The following is a 24858-nucleotide window of genomic DNA, read 5'->3' on the forward strand; positions in this document are numbered from 1 at the left end:
TTCACTAAAATTTAAACTATGATTTTGTGTTGAAATATACTTTAAAACACTGCACACATACATGAAAACATAGAAATACATACATATGTACACATATACCTAAACATACACATATATGCATACACAAACATATAACCCGACATGAAAATATGAATTTTTCACATTCCAATGTTCTTTACATAACAGAATATGTTCTATTTATTCATAAATACATATTTATATACAGTATATATATCTGATGTATTTTGGTACAATATATATCTATACCTATATGTATAGATATATATAGGTAAGGAGTAGATGCAGATCACGGTAAGCTTAAAAGCAAAAGTCTTTTATTAGTAACGTTGTTTAAAAAACATCCATGGAGCACACAGGAAGCATCAACAATTCGAATAGTCCGCTGACATGTTTCAGCCCTCAGGCTGTAATTATAGATATATATATAGATATATATATATATATATACTTAAAATACCTAGAACATATTCTGCTATGTGCAGACCATTGGAATGTGAAATATTTACAGTAAATACACAGCGTAACACTTTATTAAATATGAATATTGCATAAATATACTTTTTCATGTTTTCATCTACTTGACTGCAAAGGGCTCTAATGCACTTTTATATCTATGTCTATATATGTCTACATATGTATTTATGTGTTTATATGTGTATATATGTCTGTATATGCATATATACACTTATAAATACATATATACACATATAAATAAATATATATATATATATATATATATATATATATATATCAGTCCATTTAGAGTGCACTCACTCAAACATTATGCATCCACCGGGGTGCAAAAAATGTGCAGAAGAAAGATACCACAGGGGGATAGACACAGCACTCACCATTTTTTTCAAATAAAACTTCACCTTTATTTAAGGATGATTTAACGCACGTTGGTATAGCTCGATCTCAGAGCTCTGGTTAACTGTTTTGCTAAACACAAAAATACCTTTAAAAGTGCAGTTATACCCAAAATAACACTATTTAATAAAAATTATTTTAAAAAAAATGATGGAAACAAAAAGGTTATAAGGGATTAAAAATATGAGGTATTGTGTCAGAAAAAAAAGACACAAAAACATAATTTATGTAAGAACTTACCTGATAAATTAATTTCTTTCATATTAGCAAGAGTCCATGAGCTAGTGACGTATGGGATATACATTCCTACCAGGAGGGGCAAAGTTTCCCAAACCTTAAAATGCCTATAAATACACCCCTCACCACACCCACAATTCAGTTTAACGAATAGCCAAGAAGTGGGGTGATAAGAAAAAAGTGCGAAAGCATATAAAATAAGGAATTGGAATAATTGTGCTTTATACAAAAAAATCATAACCACCACAAAAAAGGGCGGGCCTCATGGACTCTTGCTAATATGAAAGAAATGAATTTATCAGGTAAGTTCTTACATAAATTATGTTTTCTTTCATGTAATTAGCAAGAGTCCATGAGCTAGTGACGTATGGGATAATGACTACCCAAGATGTGGATCTTTCCACGCAAGAGTCACTAGAGAGGGAGGGATAAAATAAAGACAGCCAATTCCTGCTGAAAATAATCCACACCCAAAATAAAGTTTAATGAAAAACATAAACAGAAGATTCAAACTGAAACCGCTGCCTGAAGTACTTTTCTACCAAAAACTGCTTAAGAAGAAGAAAATACATCAAAATGGTAGAATTTAGTAAAAGTATGCAAAGAGGACCAAGTTGCTGCTTTGCAAATCTGATCAACCGAAGCTTCATTCCAAAACGCCCAGGAAGTAGAAACTGACCTAGTAGAATGAGCTGTAATCCTTTGAGGCGGAGTTTTACCCGACTCGACATAGGCATGATGAATTAAAGATTTCAACCAAGATGCCAAAGAAATGGCAGAAGCTTTCTGGCCTTTTCTAGAACCGGAAAAGATAACAAATAGACTAGAAGTCTTTCGGAAAGACTTAGTAGCTTCAACATAATATTTCAAAGCTCTAACAACATCCAAAGAATGCAACGATTTCTCCTTAGAATTCTTAGGATTAGGACATAATGAAGGAACCACAATTTCTCTACTAATGTTGTTGGAATTAACAACTTTAGGTAAAAATTCAAAAGAAGTTCGCAACACCGCCTTATCCTGATGAAAAATCAGAAAAGGAGACTCACAAGAAAGAGCAGATAATTCAGAGACTCTTCTGGCAGAAGAGATCGCCAAAAGGAACAAAACTTTCCAAGAAAGTAATTTAATGTCCAATGAATGCATAGGTTCAAACGGAGGAGCTTGAAGAGCCCCCAGTACCAAATTCAAACTCCAAGGAGGAGAAATTGACTTAATGACAGGTTTTATACGAACCAAAGCTTGTACAAAACAATGAATATCAGGAAGATTAGCAATCTTTCTGTGAAAAAGAACAGAAAGAGCAGAGATTTGTCCTTTCAAAGAACTTGCGGATAAACCTTTATCTAAACCATCCTGAAGAAACTGTAAAATTCTCGGAATTCTAAAAGAATGCCAAGAAAAATGATGAGAAAGACACCAAGAAATATAAGTCTTCCAGACTCTATAATATATCTCTCTAGATACAGATTTACGAGCCTGTAACATAGTAGTAATCACAGAGTCAGAGAAACCTCTTTGACCAAGAATCAAGCGTTCAATCTCCATACCTTTAAATTTAAGGATTTGAGATCCTGATGGAAAAAAGGACCTTGCGACAGAAGGTCAGGTCTTAGCGGAAGAGTCCACGGATGGCAAGAGGCCATCCGGACAAGATCCGCATACCAAAACCTGTGAGGCCATGCCGGAGCTATCAACAGAACAAAGGAGCATTCCTTCAGAATCTTGGAGATTACTCTTGGAAGAAGAACTAGAGGCGGAAAGATATAGGCAGGATGATACTTCCAAGGAAGTGATAATGCATCCACTGCTTCCGCCTGAGGATCCCGGGATCTGGACAGATACCTGGGAAGTTTCTTGTTTAGATGAGACGCCATCAGATCTATTTCTGGAAGCTCCCACATTTGAACAATCTGAAGAAATACCTCTGGGTGAAGAGACCATTCGCCCGGATGCAACGTTTGGCGACTGAGATAATCCGCTTCCCAATTGTCTATACCTGGGATATGAACCGCAGAGATTAGACAGGAGCTGGATTCCGCCCAAACCAGAATTCGAGATACTTCTTTCATAGCCAGAGGACTGTGAGTCCCTCCTTGATGATTGATGTATGCCACAGTTGTGACATTGTCAGTCTGAAAACAAATGAACGATTCTCTCTTCAGAAGAGGCCAAGACTGAAGAGCTCTGAAAATTGCACGGAGTTCCAAAATATTGATCGGTAATCTCACCTCCTGAGATTCCCAAACTCCTTGTGCCGTCAGAGATCCCCACACAGCTCCCCAATCTGTGAGACTTGCATCTGTTGAAATTACAGTCCAGGTCGGAAGCACAAAAGAAGCCCCCTGAATTAAACGATGGTGATCTGTCCACCACGTTAGAGAGTGTCGTACAATCGGTTTTAAAGATATTAATTGAGATATCTTTGTGTAATCCCTGCACCATTGATTCAGCATACAGAGCTGAAGAGGTCGCATGTGAAAACGAGCAAAGGGGATCGCGTCCGATGCAGCAGTCATAAGACCTAGAATTTCCATGCATAAGGCTACCGAAGGGAATGATTGTGACTGAAGGTTTCGACAAGCTGAAATCAATTTTAGACGTCTCTTGTCTGTCAAAGACAGAGTCATGGACACTGAATCTATCTGGAAAACCAGAAAGGTTACCCTTGTCTGAGGAATCAATTAACTTTTTAGTGAATTGATCCTCCAACCATGATCTTGAAGAAACAACACAAGTCGATTCGTATGAGATTCTGCTAAATGTAAAGACTGAGCAAGTACCAAGATATCATCCAAATAAGGAAATACCACAATACCCTGTTCTCTGATTACAGACAGAAGGGCACCGAGAACCTTTGCAAAAATTCTTGGAGCTGTAGCTAGGCCAAACGGCAGAGCCACAAACTGGTAATGCTTGTCCAGAAAAGAGAATCTCAGGAACTGATAATGATCTGGATGAATCGGAATATGCAGATATGCATCCTGTAAATCTATTGTGGACATATAATGCCCTTGTTGAACAAAAGGCAAGATAGTCCTTACAGTTACCATTTTGAACGTTGGTATCCTTACATAACGATTCAATATTTTTAGATCCAGAACTGGTCTGAAGGAATTCTCCTTCTTTGGTACAATGAAGAGATTTGAATAAAACCCCATCCCCTGTTCCAGAACTGGAACTGGCATAATTACTCCAGCCAACTCTAGATCTGAAACACAATTCAGAAATGCTTGAGCTTTCACTGGATTTACTGGGACACGGGAAAGAAAAAATCTCTTTGCAGGAGGTCTCATCTTGAAACCAATTCTGTACCCTTCTGAAACAATGTTCTGAATCCAAAGATTGTGAACAGAATTGATCCAAATTTCTTTGAAAAAACGTAACCTGCCCCCTACCAGCTGAGCTGGAATGAGGGCCACACCTTCATGTGGACTTAGAAGCTGGCTTTGCTTTTCTAGAAGGCTTGGATTTATTCCAGACTGGAGATGGTTTCCAAACTGAAACTGCTCCTGAGGATGAAGGATCAGGCTTTTGTTTTTTGTTGAAACGAAAGGAACGAAAACGATTATTAGCCCTGTTTTTACCCTTAGATTTTTTATCCTGTGGTAAAAAAGTTCCTTTCCCACCAGTAACAGTTGAGATAATAGAACCCAACTGAGAACCAAATAATTTGTTACCCTGGAAAGAAATGGAAAGTAGAGTTGATTTAGAAGCCATATCAGCATTCCAAGTTTTAAGCCATAAAGCTCTTCTAGCTAAAATAGCTAGACATAAACCTGACATCAACTCTGATAATATCAAAAATGGCATCACAGATAAAATTATTAGCATGTTGAAGAAGAATAATAATATTATGAGAATCATGATCTGTTACTTGTTGCGCTAAAGTTTCCAACCAAAAAGTTGAAGCTGCAGCAACATCAGCCAATGATATAGCAGGTCTAAGAAGATTACCTGAACACAGATAAGCTTTTCTTAGAAAGGATTAAATTTTCCTATCTAAAGGATCCTTAAACGAAGTACCATCTGACGTAGGAATAGTAGTACGTTTAGCAAGGGTAGAAATAGCCCCATCAACTCTAGGGATTTTGTCCCAAAATTCTAATCTGTCAGACGGCACAGGATATAATTGCTTAAAACGTTTAGAAGGAGTAAATGAATTACCCAATTTATCCCATTCTCTGGAAATTACTTCAGAAATAGCACTAGGAACAGGAAAAACTTCTGGAATAACCACAGGAGATTTAAAGACCTTATCTAAACGTTTAGAATTAGTATCAAGAGGACCAGAATCCTCAATTTCCAAAGCAATTAGTACTTCTTTAAGTAAATAACGAATAAATTCCATTTTAAATAAATATGAAGATTTATCAGCATCAATCTCTGAAACAGAATCCTCTGAACCAAAAGAGTCATCAGAATCAGAATGATGATGTTCATTTAAAAATTCATCTGTATAAAGAGAAGTTTTAAAAGATTTTTTATGTTTACTAGAAGGAGGAATAACAGACATAGCCTTCTTGATGGATTCAGAAACAAAATCTCTTATGTTATCAGGAACATTCTGAACATTAGATGTTGATGGAACTGCAACAGGTAATGGTACATTACTAAAGGAAATATTATCTGCATTAACAAGTTTGTCATGACAATTAATACAAACAACAGCTGGAGGAATAGCTACCAAAAGTTTACAGCAGATACACTTAGCTTTGGTAGTTCCAGCACCAGACAGCGATTTTCCTGAAGTATCTTCTGACTCAGATGCAACGTGAGACATCTTGCAATATGTAAGAGAAAAAACAACATATAAAGCAAAATTGATCAAATTCCTTAAATGACAGTTTCAGGAATGGGAAAAAATGCCAATGAACAAGCTTCTAGCAACCAGAAGCAAAGAAAAAATTAGACTTAAATAATGTGGAGACAAAAGCGACGCCCAGATTTTTTAGCGCCAAATAAGACGCCCACATTATTTGGAACCTAAATGCTTTTTGGCGCCAAAAATGACGCCACATCCGGAACGCCGACATCTTTGGCGCAAAAGAACGTCAAAAATGTTGCAACTTCCGGCGACACGTATGACGCCAGAAACAGAAAAGATTTTTTGCGCCAAAAAAGTCTGCGCCAAGAATGACGCAATAAAATGAAGCATTTTCAGCCCCCGCGAGCCTAACAGCCCACAGGGAAAAAAGTCAAATTTTTAAGGTAAGAAAAATAATTGATTCAAGTGCATTATCCCAAATATGAAACTGACTGTCTGAAAATAAGGAATGTTGAACATCCTGAGTCAAGGCAAATAAATGTTTGAATACATATATTTAGAACTTTATATAAAAAGTGCCCAACCATAGCTTAGAGTGTCACAGAAAATAAGACTTACTTACCCCAGGACACTCATCTACATGTTTGTAGAAAGCCAAACCAGTACTGAAACGAGAATCAGCAGAGGTAATGGTATATAAATAAGAGTATATCGTCGATCTGAAAAGGGAGGTAAGAGATGAATCTCTACGACCGATAACAGAGAACCTATGAAATAGACCCCGTAGAAGGAGATCACTGCATTCAAAATAGGCAATACTCTCCTCACATCCCTCTGACATTCACTGCACGCTGAGAGGAAAACCGGGCTCCAACCTGCTGCGAATCGCATATCAACGTAGAATCTAGCACAAACTTACTTCACCACCTCCATAGGAGGCAAAGTTTGTAAAACTGAATTGTGGGTGTGGTGAGGGGTGTATTTATAGGCATTTTAAGGTTTGGGAAACTTTGCCCCTCCTGGTAGGAATGTATATCCCATACGTCACTAGCTCATGGACTCTTGCTAATTACATGAAAGAAAAGGGCTTTAACATAGAGATACACATATATACATGTCTAAATATGTATATGTTTGTGTGTGTGTATATATATATATATATATATATATATACCACAGGGGGATAGACACAGCACTCACCGTTTTTTTCAAATAAAACTTCACCTTTATTTAGGGATGATTAAAACATCAGAGTTCCAAACCTGACACCTTTGTCAATGGTTAGAATCAAGGTAGCGGTGTAACAATACACAGTACCCAACGGCTATTTAAACTAAAAACCATAAGTCACATGACCTGGTTGTGTATGTGCCGATATTGTCCCATGCTACAGAGCCGATATAGTAAATATACCACCGCATGGCTAATTAGCATAGCCAATTAAAAATTAACAGGAACGACACTAGCACAATGGCAGGTGGGCAGCGCAATATCGGAACACGCAATAAGATTCAGAGGTGTCACTATGTTATGACAACAGTATCTAATTGCAACAATATATGATACATGATAATAGTTGTAACACATTAACAAACAAAATCAATCAGAGTTAGAAACAAAACTGACAGAGCTCCCTGCCTCAAGAAATATGTTACTTAATTCATTGCTTGTGATAACATGTATGGCATAAATTCAAAAGGATTATTGATCACTTGAAGGCTTCTTGATAAGAGGAGAGGATTTGGTTTGGAGACTGCATATCAAATATCCAGACTCAAAATTATAGGAACACATTCGCCTAGATTTGGAGTTTTGCGGCCAAAGGGGTGCGTTAGCTACGCGTGCTTTTTTCTGGCCACACCTTTTAAATTCCACTGGTATTTAGAGTTCACAGAATGGCTGCGTTAGGCTCCAAAAAGGGAGCGTATAGCATATTTACTGCCACTGCAACTCTCAATACCAGCGGTGCTTACGGACGTGGCCAGCTTCAAAAACGTGCTCGTGCACGATTCCCCCATAGAAAACAATGGGGCAGTTTGAGCTGAAAAAAACCTAACACCTGCAAAAAAGCAGCGTTCAGCTCCTAACGCTGCCCCATTGTTTCCTATAGGGAAACACTTCCTACGTCTGCACCTAACACCCTAACATGAACCCCGAGTCTAAACACCCCTAACCTTACACTTATTAACCCCTAATCTGCCGCCCCCGCTATCGCTGACCCTTGCATATTTTTTTAACCCCTAATCTGCCGCTCCGTACACCGCCGCAACCTACATTATACCTATATACCCCTAATCTGCTGCCCCTAACACCGCCGACACCTATATTATATTTATTAACCCCTAATCTGCCCCCCACAACGTCGCTGCCAGCTACCTACAATAATTAACCCCTAATCTGCCGACCGGACCTCACCGCTACTATAATAAATGTATTAACCCCTAATCCGCCTCACTAACCCTATAATAAATAGTATGAACCCCTAATCTGCCCTCCCTAACATCGCTGACACCTAACTTCAAGTATTAACCCCTAATCTGCCGACCGGACCTCGCCGCTACTCTAATAAATGTATTAACCCCTAAAGCTAAGTCTAACCCTAACACTAACACCCCCCTAAATTAAATATAATTTTTATCTAACAAAATAAATTAACTCTTATTAAATAAATTATTCCTATTTAAAGCTAAATACTTATCTGTAAAATAAACCCTAATATAGCTAAAATATAAATAATAATTATATTGTAGCTATTTTAGGATTTATATTTATTTTACAGGCAACTTTGTATTTATTTTAATTAGGTACAATAGCTATTAAATAGTTATTAACTATTTAATAGTTACCTAGTTAAAATAATTACAAAATTACCTGTAAAATAAATCCTAACCTAAGTTACAATTAAACCTAACACTACACTAGCAATAAATTAATTAAATAAAATACCTACAATTATATGCAATTAAACCTAACACTTCACTATCAATAAATAAATAAAATAAAATACCTACAAATAAATACAATTAAATAAACTAACTAAAGTACAAAAAATAAAAAAAGCTAAGTTACAAAAAATAAAAAATTAATTACAAACATAATAAAAATATTACAACAATTTTAAGCTAATTACACCTACTCTAAGCCCCCTAATAAAATAACAAAGCCCCCCAAAATAAAAAAATGCCCTACCCTATTCTAAAATTAAAATAGAAAAGCTCTTTTACCTTACCAGCCCTTAAAAGGGCCTTTTGCGGGGCATGCCCCAAAGAATTCAGCTCTTTTGCCTGTAAAAAAAAAATACAATACCCCCCCCAACATTACAACCCACCACCCACATACCCCTAATCTAGCCCAAACCCCCCTTAAATAAACCTAACACTAAGCCCCTGAAGATTTCCTACCTTGTCTTCACCATGCCAGGTATCACCGATCGCTCCAGGCTCCGAAGTCTTCATCCAAGCCCAAGCGGGGGCTGGAGATCCATCATCGGGCTGAAGAGGTCCATCATCGGGCTGAAGTCTTCATCCAAGCCCAAGCGGGGGCTGGAGATCCATCATCCGGCTGAAGAGGTCCATCATCGGGCTGAAGTCTTCATCCAAGCCCAAGCGGGGGCTGGAGATCCATCATCCGGCTGAAGTCTTCTATCAAGCAGCGGCTGAAAAGGTCCAGAAGAGGCTCCAAAGTCTTCATCCTATCCGGGCAGAAGAGTAGATCCGGACCGGCAACCATCTTCTTCCAAGCGGTGACAAGCGGCTCCATCTTGAAGACCTCCGGCGCGGATCCATCCTCTTCTTCCGACGTCCTGAGTCTGAATGAAGCTTCCTTTAAATGACGTCATCCAAGATGGCGTCCCACGAATTCCGATTGGCTGATAGGATTCTATCAGCCAATCGGAATTAAGGTAGGAAAAATCTGATTGGCTGATGGAATCAGCCAATCAGATTCAAGTTCAATCCGATTGGCTGATCCAATCAGCCAATCAGATTGAGCTTGCATTCTATTGGCTGATCGGAACAGCCAATAGAATGCGAGCTCAATCTGATTGGCTGATTCAATCGGCCAATCAGATTTTCCCTACCTTAATTCCGATTGGCTGATAGAATTCTATCAGCCAATCGGAATTCGAGGGACGCCATCTTGGATGACGTCATTTAAAGGAAGCTTCATTCGGACTTAGGACGTCGGAAGAAGAGGATGGATCTGCGCCAGAGGTCTTCAAGATGGAGCCGCTTGTCACCGCTTGGAAGAAGATGGTTGCCGGTCCGGATCTACTCTTCTGCCCGGATAGGATGAAGACTTTGGAGCCTCTTCTAGACCTCTTCAGCCGCCGCTTGATAGACGACTTCAGCTGGATGATGGATCTCCAGCCCCCGCTTGGGCTTGGATGAAGACTTCAGCCCGATGATGGACCTCTTCAGCTGGATGATGGATCTCCAGCCTCCGCTTGGGCTTGGATGAAGACTTCGGAGCCTGGAGCGATCGGTGATACCTGGCATGGTGAAGACAAGGTAGGAAGATCTTCAGGGGCTTAGTGTTAGGTTTATTTAAGGGGGGTTTGGGTTAGATTAGGGGTATGTGGGTGGTGGGTTGTAATGTTGGGGGGGTATTGTATTTTATTTTTTTTACAGGCAAAATAGCTGAATTCTTTGGGGTATGCCCCGCAAAAGGCCCTTTTAAGGGCTGGTAAGGTAAAAGAGCTTTTCTATTTTAATTTTAGAATAGGGTAGGGCATTTTTTTATTTTGGGGGCTTTGTTATTTTATTAGGGGGCTTAGAGTAGGTGTAATTAGCTTAAAATTGTTGTAATATTTTTATTATGTTTGTAATTATTTTTTTTATTTTTTGTAACTTAGCATTTTTTGTTTTTTGTACTTTAGTTAGTTTATTTAATTGTATTTATTTGTAGGTATTTTATTAAATTTATTTATTGATAGTGTAGTGTTAGGTTTAATTGTATATAATTGTAGGTATTTTATTTAATTAATTTATTGCTAGTGTAGTGTTAGGTTTAATTGTAACTTAGATTAGGATTTATTTTACAGGTAATTTTGTAATTATTTTAACTAGATAACTATTAAATAGTTCTTAACTATTTAATAGCTATTGTACCTGGTAAAAATAAATACAAAGTTGCCTGTAAAATAAATATAAATCCTAAAATAGCTACAATGTAATTATAATTTATATTGTAGCTATATTAGGGTTTATTTTACAGGTAAGTATTTAGCTTTAAATAGGAATAATTTATTTAATAAGAGTTAATTTATTTCGTTAGATTTAAATTATATTTAACTTAGGGGGGTGTTAGTGTTAGGGTTAGACTTAGCTTTAGGGGTTAATACATTTATTAGAGTAGCGGTGAGGTCCGGTCGGCAGATTAGGGGTTAATAATTGAAGTTAGGTGTCGGCGATGTTAGGGAGGGCAGATTAGGGGTTAATACTATTTCTTATAGGGTTTTTGAGGCGGGAGTGAGGCGGATAAGGGGTTAATAACTTTATTATAGTAGCGGTGAGGTCCGGTCGGCAGATTAGGGGTTAATAATTGTAGGTAGGTGGCGGCGACGTTAGGGAGGGCAGATTAGGGGTTAATACTATTTATTATAGGGTTAGTGAAGCGGATTAGGGGTTAATACATTTATTAGAGTAGCGGTGAGGTCCGGTCGGCAGATTAGGGGTTAATAACTGAAGTTAGGTGTCGGTGATGTTAAGGAGGACAGATTAGGGGTTAATAATATTTATTATAGGGTTATTGAGGCGGGAGTAAGGCGGATTAGGGGTTAATAACTTTATTATAGTAGCGGTGAGGTCCGGTCGGCAGATTAGGGGTTAATAATTGTAGGTAGGTGGCGGCGACGTTGGGGGGGCAGATTAGGGGTTATTAAATATAATATAGGGGTCGGCGGTGTTAGGGGCAGCAGATTAGGGGTACATAGGGATAACGTAGGTTGCGGCGGTGTGCGGTCGGCAGATTAGGGGTTAAAACTTTTTATTAGAGTGGCGGCAATGTGGGGGGACCTCGGTTTAGGGGTACATAGGTAGTTTATGGGTGTTAGTGTACTTTAGAGCGCAGTAGTTAAGAGCTTTATGATCCGGCGTTGGCCCAGAAAGCTCTTAACTACTGACTTTTTTCTGCGGCTGGAGTTTTGTCGTTAGATTTCTAACGCTCACTTCAGCCAAGACTCTAAATACCGGCGTTAGAAAGATCCCATTGAAAAGATAGGATACGCAATTGGCGTAGGGAGATCTGCGGTATGGAAAAGTCGCGGCTGCAAAGTGAGCGTTAGACTTTTACCTACAAGACTCCAAATACCAGCGGTAGCCCAAAACCAGCATTAGGAGCCTCTAACTGGTTTTGATGGCTAACGCCAAACTCTAAATCTAGCCGATTGTAATCCAATTGAACGTTCAGTCTCTTTGGGGTTACCGTGTCAAGGAGGTAAATCCACTTCATCTCCACTTGGAGAAGCTTTTTGTGTCTATCCCCACCCCTTGTTATAGGTGGTACCTCGTCAATGAGCATACTCCTCATATTAGCAACCGTATGACCCGCCTGCGCGAAATGATGCACCACAGGTTGATCAGAGTTGCCTTTGTCAATTGCCTCCCTAATAGCACACCGATGGTTGGCCATCCTTTCACGAAAGGTGGTACTCGTTTTGCCAACGTATACCAGCATGGGCAGTATAATATAAATAAATATACAGTATATATATATATATATATATATATATACACAACATATTCGCTAGTACAGGTTAACCAGTATCTGATTTTGTACTTTCGTCCATTTTGTTAAAGCCCTTTTTGTGTCTTTTTTTTTTCTAAGACCTAAAACAGCATATCTTTAATCCCTTATAACTTATGATTTCATAATTTTTTGAAAATAATTTTTATTAAATAGTGTTTTCTTTCATGTAATTGGCAAGAGTCCATGAGCTAGTGACGTATGGGATATACAATCCTACCAGGAGGGGCAAAGTTTCCCAAACATCAAAATGCCTATAAATACACCCCTCACCACACCCACAATTCAGTTTTTACAAACTTTGCCTCCCTATGGAGGTGGTGAAGTAAGTTTGTGCTTGATTTTCTTCTGTGATATGAGCTTCTCAGCATTTTGAAGCCCGATTCCTCTCAGAGTACAGTGTTTGTCAGAGGGATGTGAAGGGAGTATCACCTATTGATTCTATGGTTTTCCTCATGGAAATCTTTTCAGCTCGACGATATACCCTCATATTCCATTACCTCTACTGATATTGTTTCAGTACTGGTTTGGCTATCTGCTATATGTGGATGGGTGTCTTTTGGTAAGTATATTTTCATTACTCATTCTCAGCTTTGGTTTGGCACTTTATGTATTAATGTAAAGTTTTAAATACAAGTATTTTACTTATATTTGCCATGAATCAGGTTTATGTATATTTCCTTTTCCAGACTATCAGTTTCAAAGCTGGGAAACATATTTCGGAAGTTCTTTTTTTCTTACCTGGGGTATAGTCTTTTCTTCAATTTGACTGCTTTTTCGTTAATTTTCACGGGCAAAATTAGGCTCGCAAGGTCCCAAAATGCTGATATTTATTGCATCATTTTTGGCGCGAGAATTTTTTTGGCACGAAGGTACGTTTGGTGACGCATATTTGTCATTTCCGGCATCTTAGTTGACACCAGGTTTCCTTGCACAAGGTTGTGTCTGCCATGACCCGAGTTGCGTCATTTCATGATGTTGCTAGTGCCAAAATAAATAATTTTGCGTTGTGCGTCATACTTGGCGCCAAACAATTTATCCATTTAAACTCCACTTCCTATATGCCTCTTGCCTTTTTTATGTTCAGAGGGCTGTGCTGTTTGCATTTTTTCCCCATTCCTGAAACTGTTATATAAGGAAATTGATAATTTTGCTTTATATATTGTTTTTATCTTTTACATTTGCAAGATGTCTCAATCTGATCCTGTCTCAGAAACCACTGTTGGAATTCTTCTGCCTGATAACAGTTCTACCAAAGCTAAGTGTATCTGTTGTAAGTTAGCGGAGATTATATCTCCAGCTGTAGTATGTAACAGTTGTCATGATAAGCTTTTACATGCAGAGAATGTATCTATCAGTACTAGTACAATGCCTGTTCCTTCAACATCTAATGTACATGATATTCCTGTGAATATAAAAGATTTTATTGCTGATGCGATTTAGAAGGCTTTGTCTGCTATTCCGCCTTCTAATAAACATAAAAGGTCTTTTAAAACTTCTCATAAGGTTGATGAAATTTGAAATGACCGACAACATACTGAATTATCCTCCTCTGATGAGGATCTATCTGGTTCAGAAGATCCTACCTCAGATATTGACACTGACAAATCTACTTATCTCTTTAAGATGGAGTATATTCGATCCTTGTTAAAAGAGGTGTTGATTACTTTGGATATTGAGAGGAAACTAGTCCTCTTGATACTAAAACTAATAAACGTTTAAATTCTGTTTATAAACCTCCTGTGGTTACTCCAGAGGTTTTTCCATTTCCTGATGCTATTTCTGATATGATTTCAAAGGAATGGAATAGGCCTGGTACTTCTTTTATTCCTTCTTCTAGGTTTAAAAAGTTGTATCCTTTGCCAGCAGTTAGATTGGAGTTTTGGGAAAAAATCCCCAAAGTTGATGGGGCTATTTCTACTCTTGCCAAACGTACTACTATTCCTATGGACGATAGTACTTATTTTAAGGACCCTTTAGATAGGAAACTTGAATCTTATCTAAGGAAAGTTTATTTATTTTCTGGCTACATTCATAGGCCTGCTATATCCATGGCAGATGTTGCAGCTGCATCAACTTTTTGGTTGGAAAGTTTAGCGCAACAGGAAACAGATTCTGATTTGTCTAGCATTGTTCGCTTGCTTCATCATGCTAATCATTTTATCTGTGATGCTATTTTTGATATCATCAATATTGATGTTAAATCTATGTCTTTAGCTATTTTAGCTAGAAGAGCTTTGTGGCTCAAATATTGGAATACTGACATGGTCAAGGTTACTATCTCTTTCTTTCCAAGGTAACAAATTATTTGGTTCTCAGTTGGATTCTATTATTTCAACTGTCACTGGGGGGAAAGGAGTTTTTTTACCTCAGGATTAAAGATCTACGGGTAAATTTAAAGCTTCTAATCATTTTCATACTTTTCAACAGAATAAGGAACAGAAAGCCAATCCTTCCCCCAAAGAATCTGCTTCCAATTGGAAACCTTCTTCAAGTTGGAATAAATCCAAGCCTTTTAAGAAACCAAAGCCAGACCCCAAGTCTGCATGAAGGTGCATCCCTCATTCCAGTTCAGCTGGTGGGGGGCAGATTCAAATTTTTCCAAAACAATTGGGCGTATTCTGTCCAAAATCAATGGATTCAGAGTATTGTCTCTCAAGGGTATCGAATAGGTTTCAGAGTGTAAGACCTCCTGTGAGAAGATATTTTCTCTCACACATTCCAGCAAATACAGTGAAGGCTCAGGCTTTTCTGAAGTGTGTTTCAGATCTAGAACTTTCAGGGGTAATCATACCAGTTCTGTTTCAGGAACAGGGTCTGGGGTTTTATTCAAATCTATTCAGGCCAGTTCTGGATCTGAAAATTTTAAATAGTTTTGTAAGAGTGCCAACTTTCAAAATGGTGACTATAAGGACTATTCTGCCTTTTGTTCAGCAAGGTCATTATATGTCCACGATAGACTTACAGGATGCATATCTTTATATTCCGATTCATCCAGACCACTATCGGTTTTTGAGATTCTCTTTTCTAGACAAGCATTACCAATTTGTCACTCTTCCGTTTGGCATAGCGACAGCTCCAATAATCTTTTCAAAGGTTCTCGGTGCCCTACTCTCTGTAATCAGAGAATAGGGTATTGCGGTGTTTCCTTATTTGGACGATATCTTGGTACTAGCTCAGTCTTTGCATTCTGCCGAATCTCACACGAATCAAGTAGTGTTGTTTCTTCAAAGACATGGTTGGAGGATCAATTTACCAAAAAGTTCCTAGATTCCTCAGACAAGGGTCACCTTTTTAGGTTCCCAGATAGATTCAGTGTCCATGACTCTCTCTAACAGACAAGAGCCAAATAAAATTGTTTTCAGCTTGTCCAAACCTTCAGTCTCAATCATTCCCTTCAGTGACTATGTGCATGGAAGTTTTAGGTCTCATAACTGCAGCATCGGACGCGATCCCCTTTGCTCATTTTCATATGAGACCTCTTCAGCTTTGTATGCTGAATCAGTGGTGCAGGGATTATACAAGGATATCACAATTAATATCCTTAAATCCCAATGTTCGACTTTCTCTAACTTGGTGGTTAGATCACCATCGTATAGTTCAAGGGGCCTCTTTTGTTCGTCCAACCTAGACTGTGATCACAACAGATTCAAGTCTTTCAGGTTGGGGAGCTGTCTGGGGATCTCTGACAGCACAAGGGGTTTGGAAATCTCAAGAGGCGAGGTTACCAATCAATATTTTAGAACTCCGTGCTATTTTCAGGGCTCTTCAGATTGGGCCTCTGTTGAAGAGAGAACCATTCATTTGTTTTCAGACAGACAATATCACAACTGTGGCATATGTCAATCATCAGGGTGGGACTCATAGTCCCCTAGCTATGGAAGAAGTATCTCGGATACTTTCTTGGGCAGAATCCAGCTCTTGTCTAATTTCTGCGGTACATATCCCAGGTGTAGACAATTGGGAAGTGGATTATCTCAGCCGTCAGACTTTACATCCGGGGGAGTGGTCTCTCCATCCAGATGTTTTTTTTCAGATTGTTCAGATGTGGGGTCTTCCAGAAATAGATCTGATGGCTTCCCATCTAAACAAGAAACTTCCCAGGTACTTGTCCAGGTCCAGAGATCATCAGGCGGAGTCGGTGGATGCGTTATCAGTTCCTTGGTTTTTCCAACCTGCTTATATCTTTCCGCCTCTAGTTCTTCTTCCAAGAGTGATCTCCAAGATCATCATGGAACAATCGTTTGTGTTTCTGGTAGCACCAGCATGGCCTCACAGGTTTTGGTATGCAGATCTTGTCCGGATGTCCAGTTGCCAACCTTGGCCACTTCCGGTAAGACCAGACCTTCTGTCTCAAGGACCGTTTTTCCATCAGGATCTCAAATCGTTATATTTAAAGGTATGGAAAACGAACACTTAGTCATAGAGGGTTCTCTGACTCAGTGATTGATACTATGTTACAGGCTCGTAAATCTGTTTCTAGGAAGATTTATTATCGAGTTTGGAAGACTTATATTTCATGGTGTTCTTCGCATAAATTCTCTTGGCATTCTTTTAGAATTCCTAGAATTTTACAGTTTCTTCAGGAAGGTTTGTCTGCAAGTTCCTTGAAGGGACAAATCTCGTCTCTTTCTGTTTTATTTCACAGAAAGATTGCTAAGCTTCCTGATATTCACTGCTTTGTGCAGGCTTTGGTTTGTATCAAGCCTGTCATTAAATCAATCTCTCCTCCTTGGAGTCTTAATTTGGTATTGAAGGCTTTACAGGCTCCTCCTTTTGAGCCTATGCATTCTTTGGATATTAAACTACTTTCTTGGAAAGTGTTGTTGTTTTTGGCTATCTCTTCTGCTAGAAGAGTTTCTGAGTCATCTGCTCTTTCTTGTGCGTCTCCTTTTCTGATTTTCCATCAGGATAAGGCAGTTTTGCCGACTTCATGTAAGTTTTTACCTAAAGTTGTGAATTCTAACAACATTAATAGGGAAATTGTTGTTCCCTCTTTGTGTCCTAATACTAAGAATTCTTTGGAAAGATCTTTACATTCTCTGTATGTTGTAAGAGCATTGAAATATTATGTTGAAGCTACTAAAGATTTCAGGGAGACTTCTAGTCTATTTGTTGTCTTTTCTGGTCCTAGGAAAGGTCAGAAAGCTTCTGCCATTTCCTTAGCATCCTGGTTGAAGCTTTTGATTCATCAGGTTTATTTGGAGTCAGGTCAGGCCCCGCCTCAGAGAATCACAGCTCATTCTACTAGATCAGTTTCCACTTCGTGGGCTTTTAAGTATGAAGCTTTAGTTGATCAGATTTGCAAAGCAGCAACTTGGTCTTCTTTGCATTCATTTACTAAATTCTATCGTTTTTATGTATTTGCCTCTTCGGAAGCAGTTTTTGGTAGAAAAGTTGTTCAGATGGCTGTATCAGTTTTATTCCTCTGCTTATGTTTTAAGTTTTTTCTTTTCAATTATGAGAAAAACTTATTTTTTTGGATGTGGATTTAATTTTTTCAGCAGAAAATGGCAGTTTTTATTTGTATCCCTCCCTCTCTAGTGACTTTTCTGTGGAGTTCCACATCTTGGGTATTACTATCCCATACGTCACTATCTCATGGACTCTTGCCAATTACATGAAAGAAAACATAATTTCTGTAAGAACTTACGTGATAAATTAATTTCTTTCATATTGGCAAGAGTCCATGAGACCCACCCTTTTTATGGTGGTTATGTTTTTTTGTATAAAGCACAATTATATTTCCAATTCCTTTTTTTGATGCCTTTTACTCCTTTTTCTATCACCCCACTACTTGACTATTCGTTAAAAACTGAATTGTGGGTATGGTGAGGGGTGTATTTATAGGCATTTTGAGGTTTGGGAAACTTTGCTCCTCCTGGTAGGATTGTATATCCCATACGTCACTAGCTCATGGACTCTTGCCAATATGAAAGAAATGAATTTATAAGGTAAGTTCTTACATAAATTATATTATTTTGGGTATAACTGCACCTTAAAGGTATTTTTGTGTTTAGCAAAACAGTTAACCAGAGCTCTGAGATCGAGCTATACCATTGTGTGTTAAAATCAATTGCACTCAAGCGGTGATGTTTACTTTTAACTTGTAATACCCGCAAAACATCGGACAAATGCAAACAGCAGCGATAAACCTGACATTGCTCGGTGTAGCTGTTAGCGTGCTTCTCCTAATCTGGCACGTAATATGTATAAATATGAGTGAAATGCTGTATTTCCCAATAATTTACAAGTGTTTTGCTATTCATATATTCATTCAATATTGACCCCCCACTTGTAATAATAGCGATAATAGTGGACCCTGCAATATCCATTGAAAGTATAGGGCTAGCTAAAAAATGTCAGCTGTGTTAAGATTCTCTGGCATTTTTACAATTCCCTTGAAACACCAGATAGTTCACTATTCTTAGAAGTCGCAATAAGTATGCAGTAAACCAACACACTTGCAAACATCTTGAAAACCATTACATCTCATTTTCTTTTTTTTTTTATAGGCTGGCAAGGAAATGGCTATAGCTGTAAGGATATCAATGAATGTGAGACAAACAATGGAGGATGTTCATTGAATCCATTGGTTCAGTGCTTAAATACTATGGGATCGTACTACTGTGGGGCATGTCCTCCAGGTAATATATGAGTAACAAGATGGGTGAACGTCAAAGTAAATAGATACACAGACTGATTGATAGATATTACTTTAAACTCTAAGGATTCATTTTTTTTGTCAGATTAAAAACTTTATGAAGACACAAAGATTTAGATAATGACAGAGGGATGAATAATGTGGAACAGGAAAGCATGATAGACATATATGCATTAAAATTAAAACAGCCTTATCTTTTAATGACTATTTATTTTTCAGGTCTTTGCTATTAATGATTTAATTATAAAATAATGGTTGTTTGCTTTGTAAGCTACTGAGCTTGTGAGAAAGTACTAAATAATAGTTCTACATTATGCTGCATTTTAAGTTTTACACTTTTTTATTAAAATAATTAGGTTATGAAGGGGATGGACGACAGTGTACTCAAAAAGATGCTTGTTCTTTGGACAATGGCGTATGTCATCCTCTGGCTTCCTGTGTACCAAATGAAGGTAAATGATTTATGTTTCCTTGTTCCCCAAGCTCATTAATATAGTTCCTTACATTGATTAGTGTAGAGGATGACCTAGGTAAGATGTGCAACAACCTTTTGCTATACTTTGATATCACAAGCAATAAACAATTTTTGGCCTATACATTTTTCTTTCATTATAGTCCATTTTGTGGTACTGATGTGCCCCCCTACATGTTTGCCTTGATCATATCTATTATTTTTGCAAATGTGTCTGTTAATTTCTTAGCAGACCCTAACATACCTTGTTTGTCACTCACAGGTAGTATTTTGCCAATTTGCGTCTGTCCACCTGGCTACCTTGGAAATGGCTATGGATCTACCGGTTGCCTGGCTACCAGCGATATCTGCAAAAAACATAATCCTTGTGTAAATGGAGAGTGTAAGGTACATGGAAAACCCTATTATTCTACTGTTACCAAATAAAAGTCTGTCTTCTCTTTATATCTAAATTTGTGCTGTATTTTAACTAAACGATAGCATTAATATCAAGCTTTCATTTTTTAATGATGGCCAACTTTTTAACACTTGGTAGCAGGTTAATATTTTATTCAATAAAGGATACCAACACAACAAATGCTATTTGATAACAGAAGTATATTATTATTTTTAACTGCATGCACTAACAGACTCATGAAGGTTTTATTTTGACTTTACTGTCCCATTAGAAAAAATGTAGTCATAAATAAATTAATATATATTTTTAATTTTCTATCATGAAGATCAATAGTTTCGTAAAGTATATCAGAGAAATATGTATCGTAGGACACTATATTAATTTGCCTAAATTTAGATTATATTAAGAAAAACCCTTTGTTAAATATATCCATTTATTTATTGTAACATGCTATTGTGCTATTAAACATAATATGAACTCAGGATCTTTATAGTGCAGTGAACCTTAATCCTTTTGTTAGATTCTTAATTATAAATTCAACTTTGATCAAAAATGGGGGAAGTGCATTAGCTGTTCGCCTCATTAATCTTTTAAAAATTTAATAAGGAACCAATATAGAAAATGTCCCTTCCCGTTTAACTGCTATTTAGTGGGTAATTTAAGTATATTGCCATGATTTTTGCTGTAAATAGAACCAAAGTACTCATTGTATTCAATGTTTATAGTTGAATGTATTTGTATTTGATTAACTTTAAAGGAAATAACTTTTAAAAATGTTCAAGATATTTGTCCTGTAATGTAAGCGTACTATGAAGAAGGAATAAGGTAATTGAAAAAAAAGTGATATTTGTAAAAAAAAAAAGGCCTATGGGCTAGATTACGAGTGGAGCGCTAACAGTTGCTCTTTGTGTGCGTCAGAAGTTGTGCTTGAGCGCAATTTAATATAACACAACTTAAGAGCTCTGGTTAACTGTAATGCTCGACAACAAAGTTGCACAAAACACATAAAATATTATTTTATAAGTACAGTTACACACATAATAACACCGTCTAATAAAAATTATGTATCAAAAATATTGCATTGAAAAGTTATAATTGCTCAAAGATATGATGTCTCAAATGGTAGAAAAAAATGTGTATGTGTGTGTGTGTATATATATATATATATATATATATATATATATATATATATATATATATATATATAAACACACAGAGAAAGTCCAGCACTCACTTACAAGCTCTCAGCTAAGATTTTAAAGCAAAAATGGAAAGGTTAGTTACCGCATCTGGCCAAATGGGACAAGCCCAGGTACCACGTCAAGGTCCTTTCCAATACCTGGAACCCTAAAACAGCCACACAATGCAAGCTCTCAAATCCAAACAAACTGGGAACAAGGGAAGGGTGCACAGGCTTATGCAATCACCCTAGACATATACAAAACACGGAAGGGGACTGCACTCTCATACCGGACCGGGTACACATCCCATGACCCTGCAACATTCTCAGCCCTGGGTGCTCACGGGCACTCACAGGGAGCTCTGCTGTCCCCAGAGTCACAGGCAGTTAACCCCAGACAGGTCTGGGTGCAAGAACCATAGGGAAAATTACAAAACAAATTAATACAACACACAGAGAAAGTCCAGCACTTACTTACAAGCTCTTAGCTAAGATTTAAATGCAAAAATGGAAAGGTTAGTTACCGCATCTAGCCAAATGGGACAAGCCCAGGTACCACGTCAAGGTCCTTTCCAATACCTGAGACCCTAAAACAGCCACACAATGCAAGCTCTCAAATCCAAACAAACGGGGAAAAGGGGAAGGGTGCACAGGCTTATGTAATCACCCTAGACATATACAAAACACGGAAGGGGACTGCACTTTCATACCGGACCGGGTACATATCCCATGACCCTGCAACATGCTCAGCCCTGGGTGCTCACGGCACTCACAGGAAGCTGCGCTTGCATTGTGTGGCTGTTTTAGGGTCCCAGGTATTGGAAAGGGCCTTGACGTGGTACCTGGGCTTGTCCCATTTGGCCAGATGCGGTAACTAACCTTTCCATTTTTGCTTTTAAATCTTAACTGAGAGCTTGTAAGTGAGTGCTGGATTTTCTCTATGTGTTGTATTAATTTGTTTTGTAATTTTCCCTATGGTTCTTGCACCCAGACCTGTCTGGGGTTAACTGCCTGTGACTCTGGGGACAGCACAACTTCCTGTGAGTGCTCGTGAGCACCCAGGGCTGAGCATGTTGCAGGGTCATGGGATGTTTACCTGGTCCGGTATGAGAGAGCAAAAGAAAGGGGGAGAGAGTGCAAAAGAGAGGGGGAGAGAGCGCAAAAGAGAGGGGGAGAGAGAGCAAAAGAGAGGAGAGAGAGAGCAAATGAGAGGAGAGAGAGAGCAAACGAGATTAGAGAGAGCAAACGAGAGGGGGGAAGAGAGAGAGCAAAATAGAGGAAGAGAGACAGCAAAAGAGGGGGAGAGAGAGAGAGCACAAGAGAGGGAGAGAGACAGCAAAAGAGGGGGAGAGAGAGAGCAAAAGAGAGGGGGAGAGAGAGCAAAAGAGAGGGGGGAGAGAGAGAGCAAAATAGAGGGGGAAGAGAGAGAGCAAAAGAGAGGGGGAAGAGAGAGAGCAAAAGAGAGGGGGAAAGAGAGAGCAAAAGAGAGGGGGAAGAGAGAGAGCAAAAGAGAGGGGGAAAGAGAGAGCAAAAGAGAGGGGGGAGAGAGAGAGCAAAAGAGAGGGGGAAGAGAGAGAGCAAAAGAGAGGGGGAAGAGAGAGAGCAAAAGAGAGGGGGAAGAGAGAGAGCAAAAGAGAGGGGGAGAGAGAGCAAAAGAGAGGGGGAAGAGAGAGAGCAAAAGAGAGGGGGGAGAGAGAGAGCAAAAGAGAGGGGGGAGTGAGAGAGCACATTGGGTTACTTTCACGCGCAAAAAAACGAAGTCTAGCAGAGTTAACACGCTAGTGGGAGTGCAAACTACTGCTCTACTCGTTATCTAATTCTATATAAGAAGCATATCATTTATTTGAAACAAGCGTACTATAAGCAGTTCAATGAACGGGATTATTTGCACATACAGGTTTTTTTTTGGAAATTAGTATGCAGATTTTTATATTTATGATGTGATAATATAAGAAAAATGTAAAGAGAATTAGAGAATTTTAGTTTCAATATTTGTGCTTTACAGTAAAAAAGTGCATCTTTTATACATTCCTTTACCAGATGCAGGAACACACTGCAATTATATTTTCTCCTCTAGTTTAAGGAAATGTAGAATATGGAGACTTTCAGTGTAAATTACAACAGAGCTATTTAAATTAAGTGGTATATAATATATATGTTTTCACGTTGCATGCAAATTTTTGTCCCGTTTCTTGTTACAATGTCACGTGATTGTCAGTGATAATAGCCCAAGGGCTCCCATTAGCGCTCACTACCATTAGCACTCGCTCCCATTAGCGTCTCAAGCCTGGCACTCAGCAGCCCTATATGATATGAGTATCACGGAGGGCTTGTACATTATTAAATATTCAAGGACAATTTATTAATATAAGAAGCTAAACGTTTTAAAACATGCATGTTTATGATTTTTTATGCACATACATTTTTTGAGCTAATGCAATAAAAAGTTTTGGGTTTACTGTCCCTTTAAGATTCTTTGGGTAAATTATTGCTATTATTTGGGTAATTATTGCTTAAATTATTCGGGTAATTAATGCTATATTATGCTTGGCTGATAATGCAGGCTGCTCTGTATTGCTTGGCTGATAATGCAGGCTGCTGTATATTGTTTGGCTGATAATGCAGGCTGCTGTATATTGTTTGGCTGCTAATGCAGGCTGCTGTATATTGTTTGGCTGATAATGCAGGCTGCTGTATATTGCTTGGCTGATAATGCAGGCTGCTGTATATTGCTTGGCTGCTAATGCAGGCTGCTATATTTTGCTTGGCTGCTAATGCATGCTGCTATATTTTGCTTGGCTGATAATGCAGGCTTCTGTATATTGCTTGTCTGATAATGCAGGCTGCTATATTTTGCTTGGCTGATAATGCAGGCTGCTATGTATTGCTTGGCTGATTATGCAGGCTGCTGTATATTGCTTGTCTGATAATGCAGGCTGCTATATTTTGCTTGTCTGATAATGCAGGCTGCTGTATATTGCTTGTCTGATAATGCAGGCTTCTGTATATTGCTTGTCTGATAATGCAGGCTGCTATATTTTGCTTGGCTGATAATGCAGGCTGCTATGTATTGCTTGGCTGATAATGCATGCTGCTGTATATTGCTTGGCTGATAATGCAGGCTGCTATATTTTGCTTGGCTGATAATGCAGGCTGCTGTATATTGCTTGTCTGATAATGCAGGCTGCTATATTTTGCTTGGCTGATAATGCAGGCTGCTATATTTTGCTTGGCTGATAATGCAGACTGCTGTATATTGCTTGGCTGATAATGCAGGCTGCTATATTTTGCTTGTCTGATAATGCAGGCTGCTATATTTTGCTTGTCTGATAATGCAGGCTTCTGTATATTGCTTGGCTGATAATGCAGGCTGCTGTATATTGCTTGGCTGATAATGCAGGCTGCTATATTTTGCTTGTCTGATAATGCAGGCTGCTTTATTTTGCTTGTCTGATAATGCAGGCTGCTGTATATTGCTTGGTTGCTAATGCAGGCTGCTGTATAT

General features: G+C 38.3%; 1 protein-coding gene across 1 annotated transcript in view; it reads left to right on the forward strand.

Annotated features, from left to right (window-relative positions):
- Window positions 1–24858, forward strand: part of CUBN (cubilin) — a 749121-nt gene that overhangs the window by 76916 nt on the left and 647347 nt on the right. The window contains exons 9-11 of the mRNA XM_053713984.1: window positions 19156–19287; window positions 19661–19756; window positions 20039–20163. Coding sequence (XP_053569959.1) covers window positions 19156–19287; window positions 19661–19756; window positions 20039–20163 — 353 coding nt within the window. The remainder of the gene's footprint in view (window positions 1–19155; window positions 19288–19660; window positions 19757–20038; window positions 20164–24858) is intronic.

Source organism: Bombina bombina, chromosome 5, assembly GCF_027579735.1.
Source record: "Bombina bombina isolate aBomBom1 chromosome 5, aBomBom1.pri, whole genome shotgun sequence".
NCBI classification, from domain to species: Eukaryota; Metazoa; Chordata; class Amphibia; order Anura; family Bombinatoridae; genus Bombina; species Bombina bombina.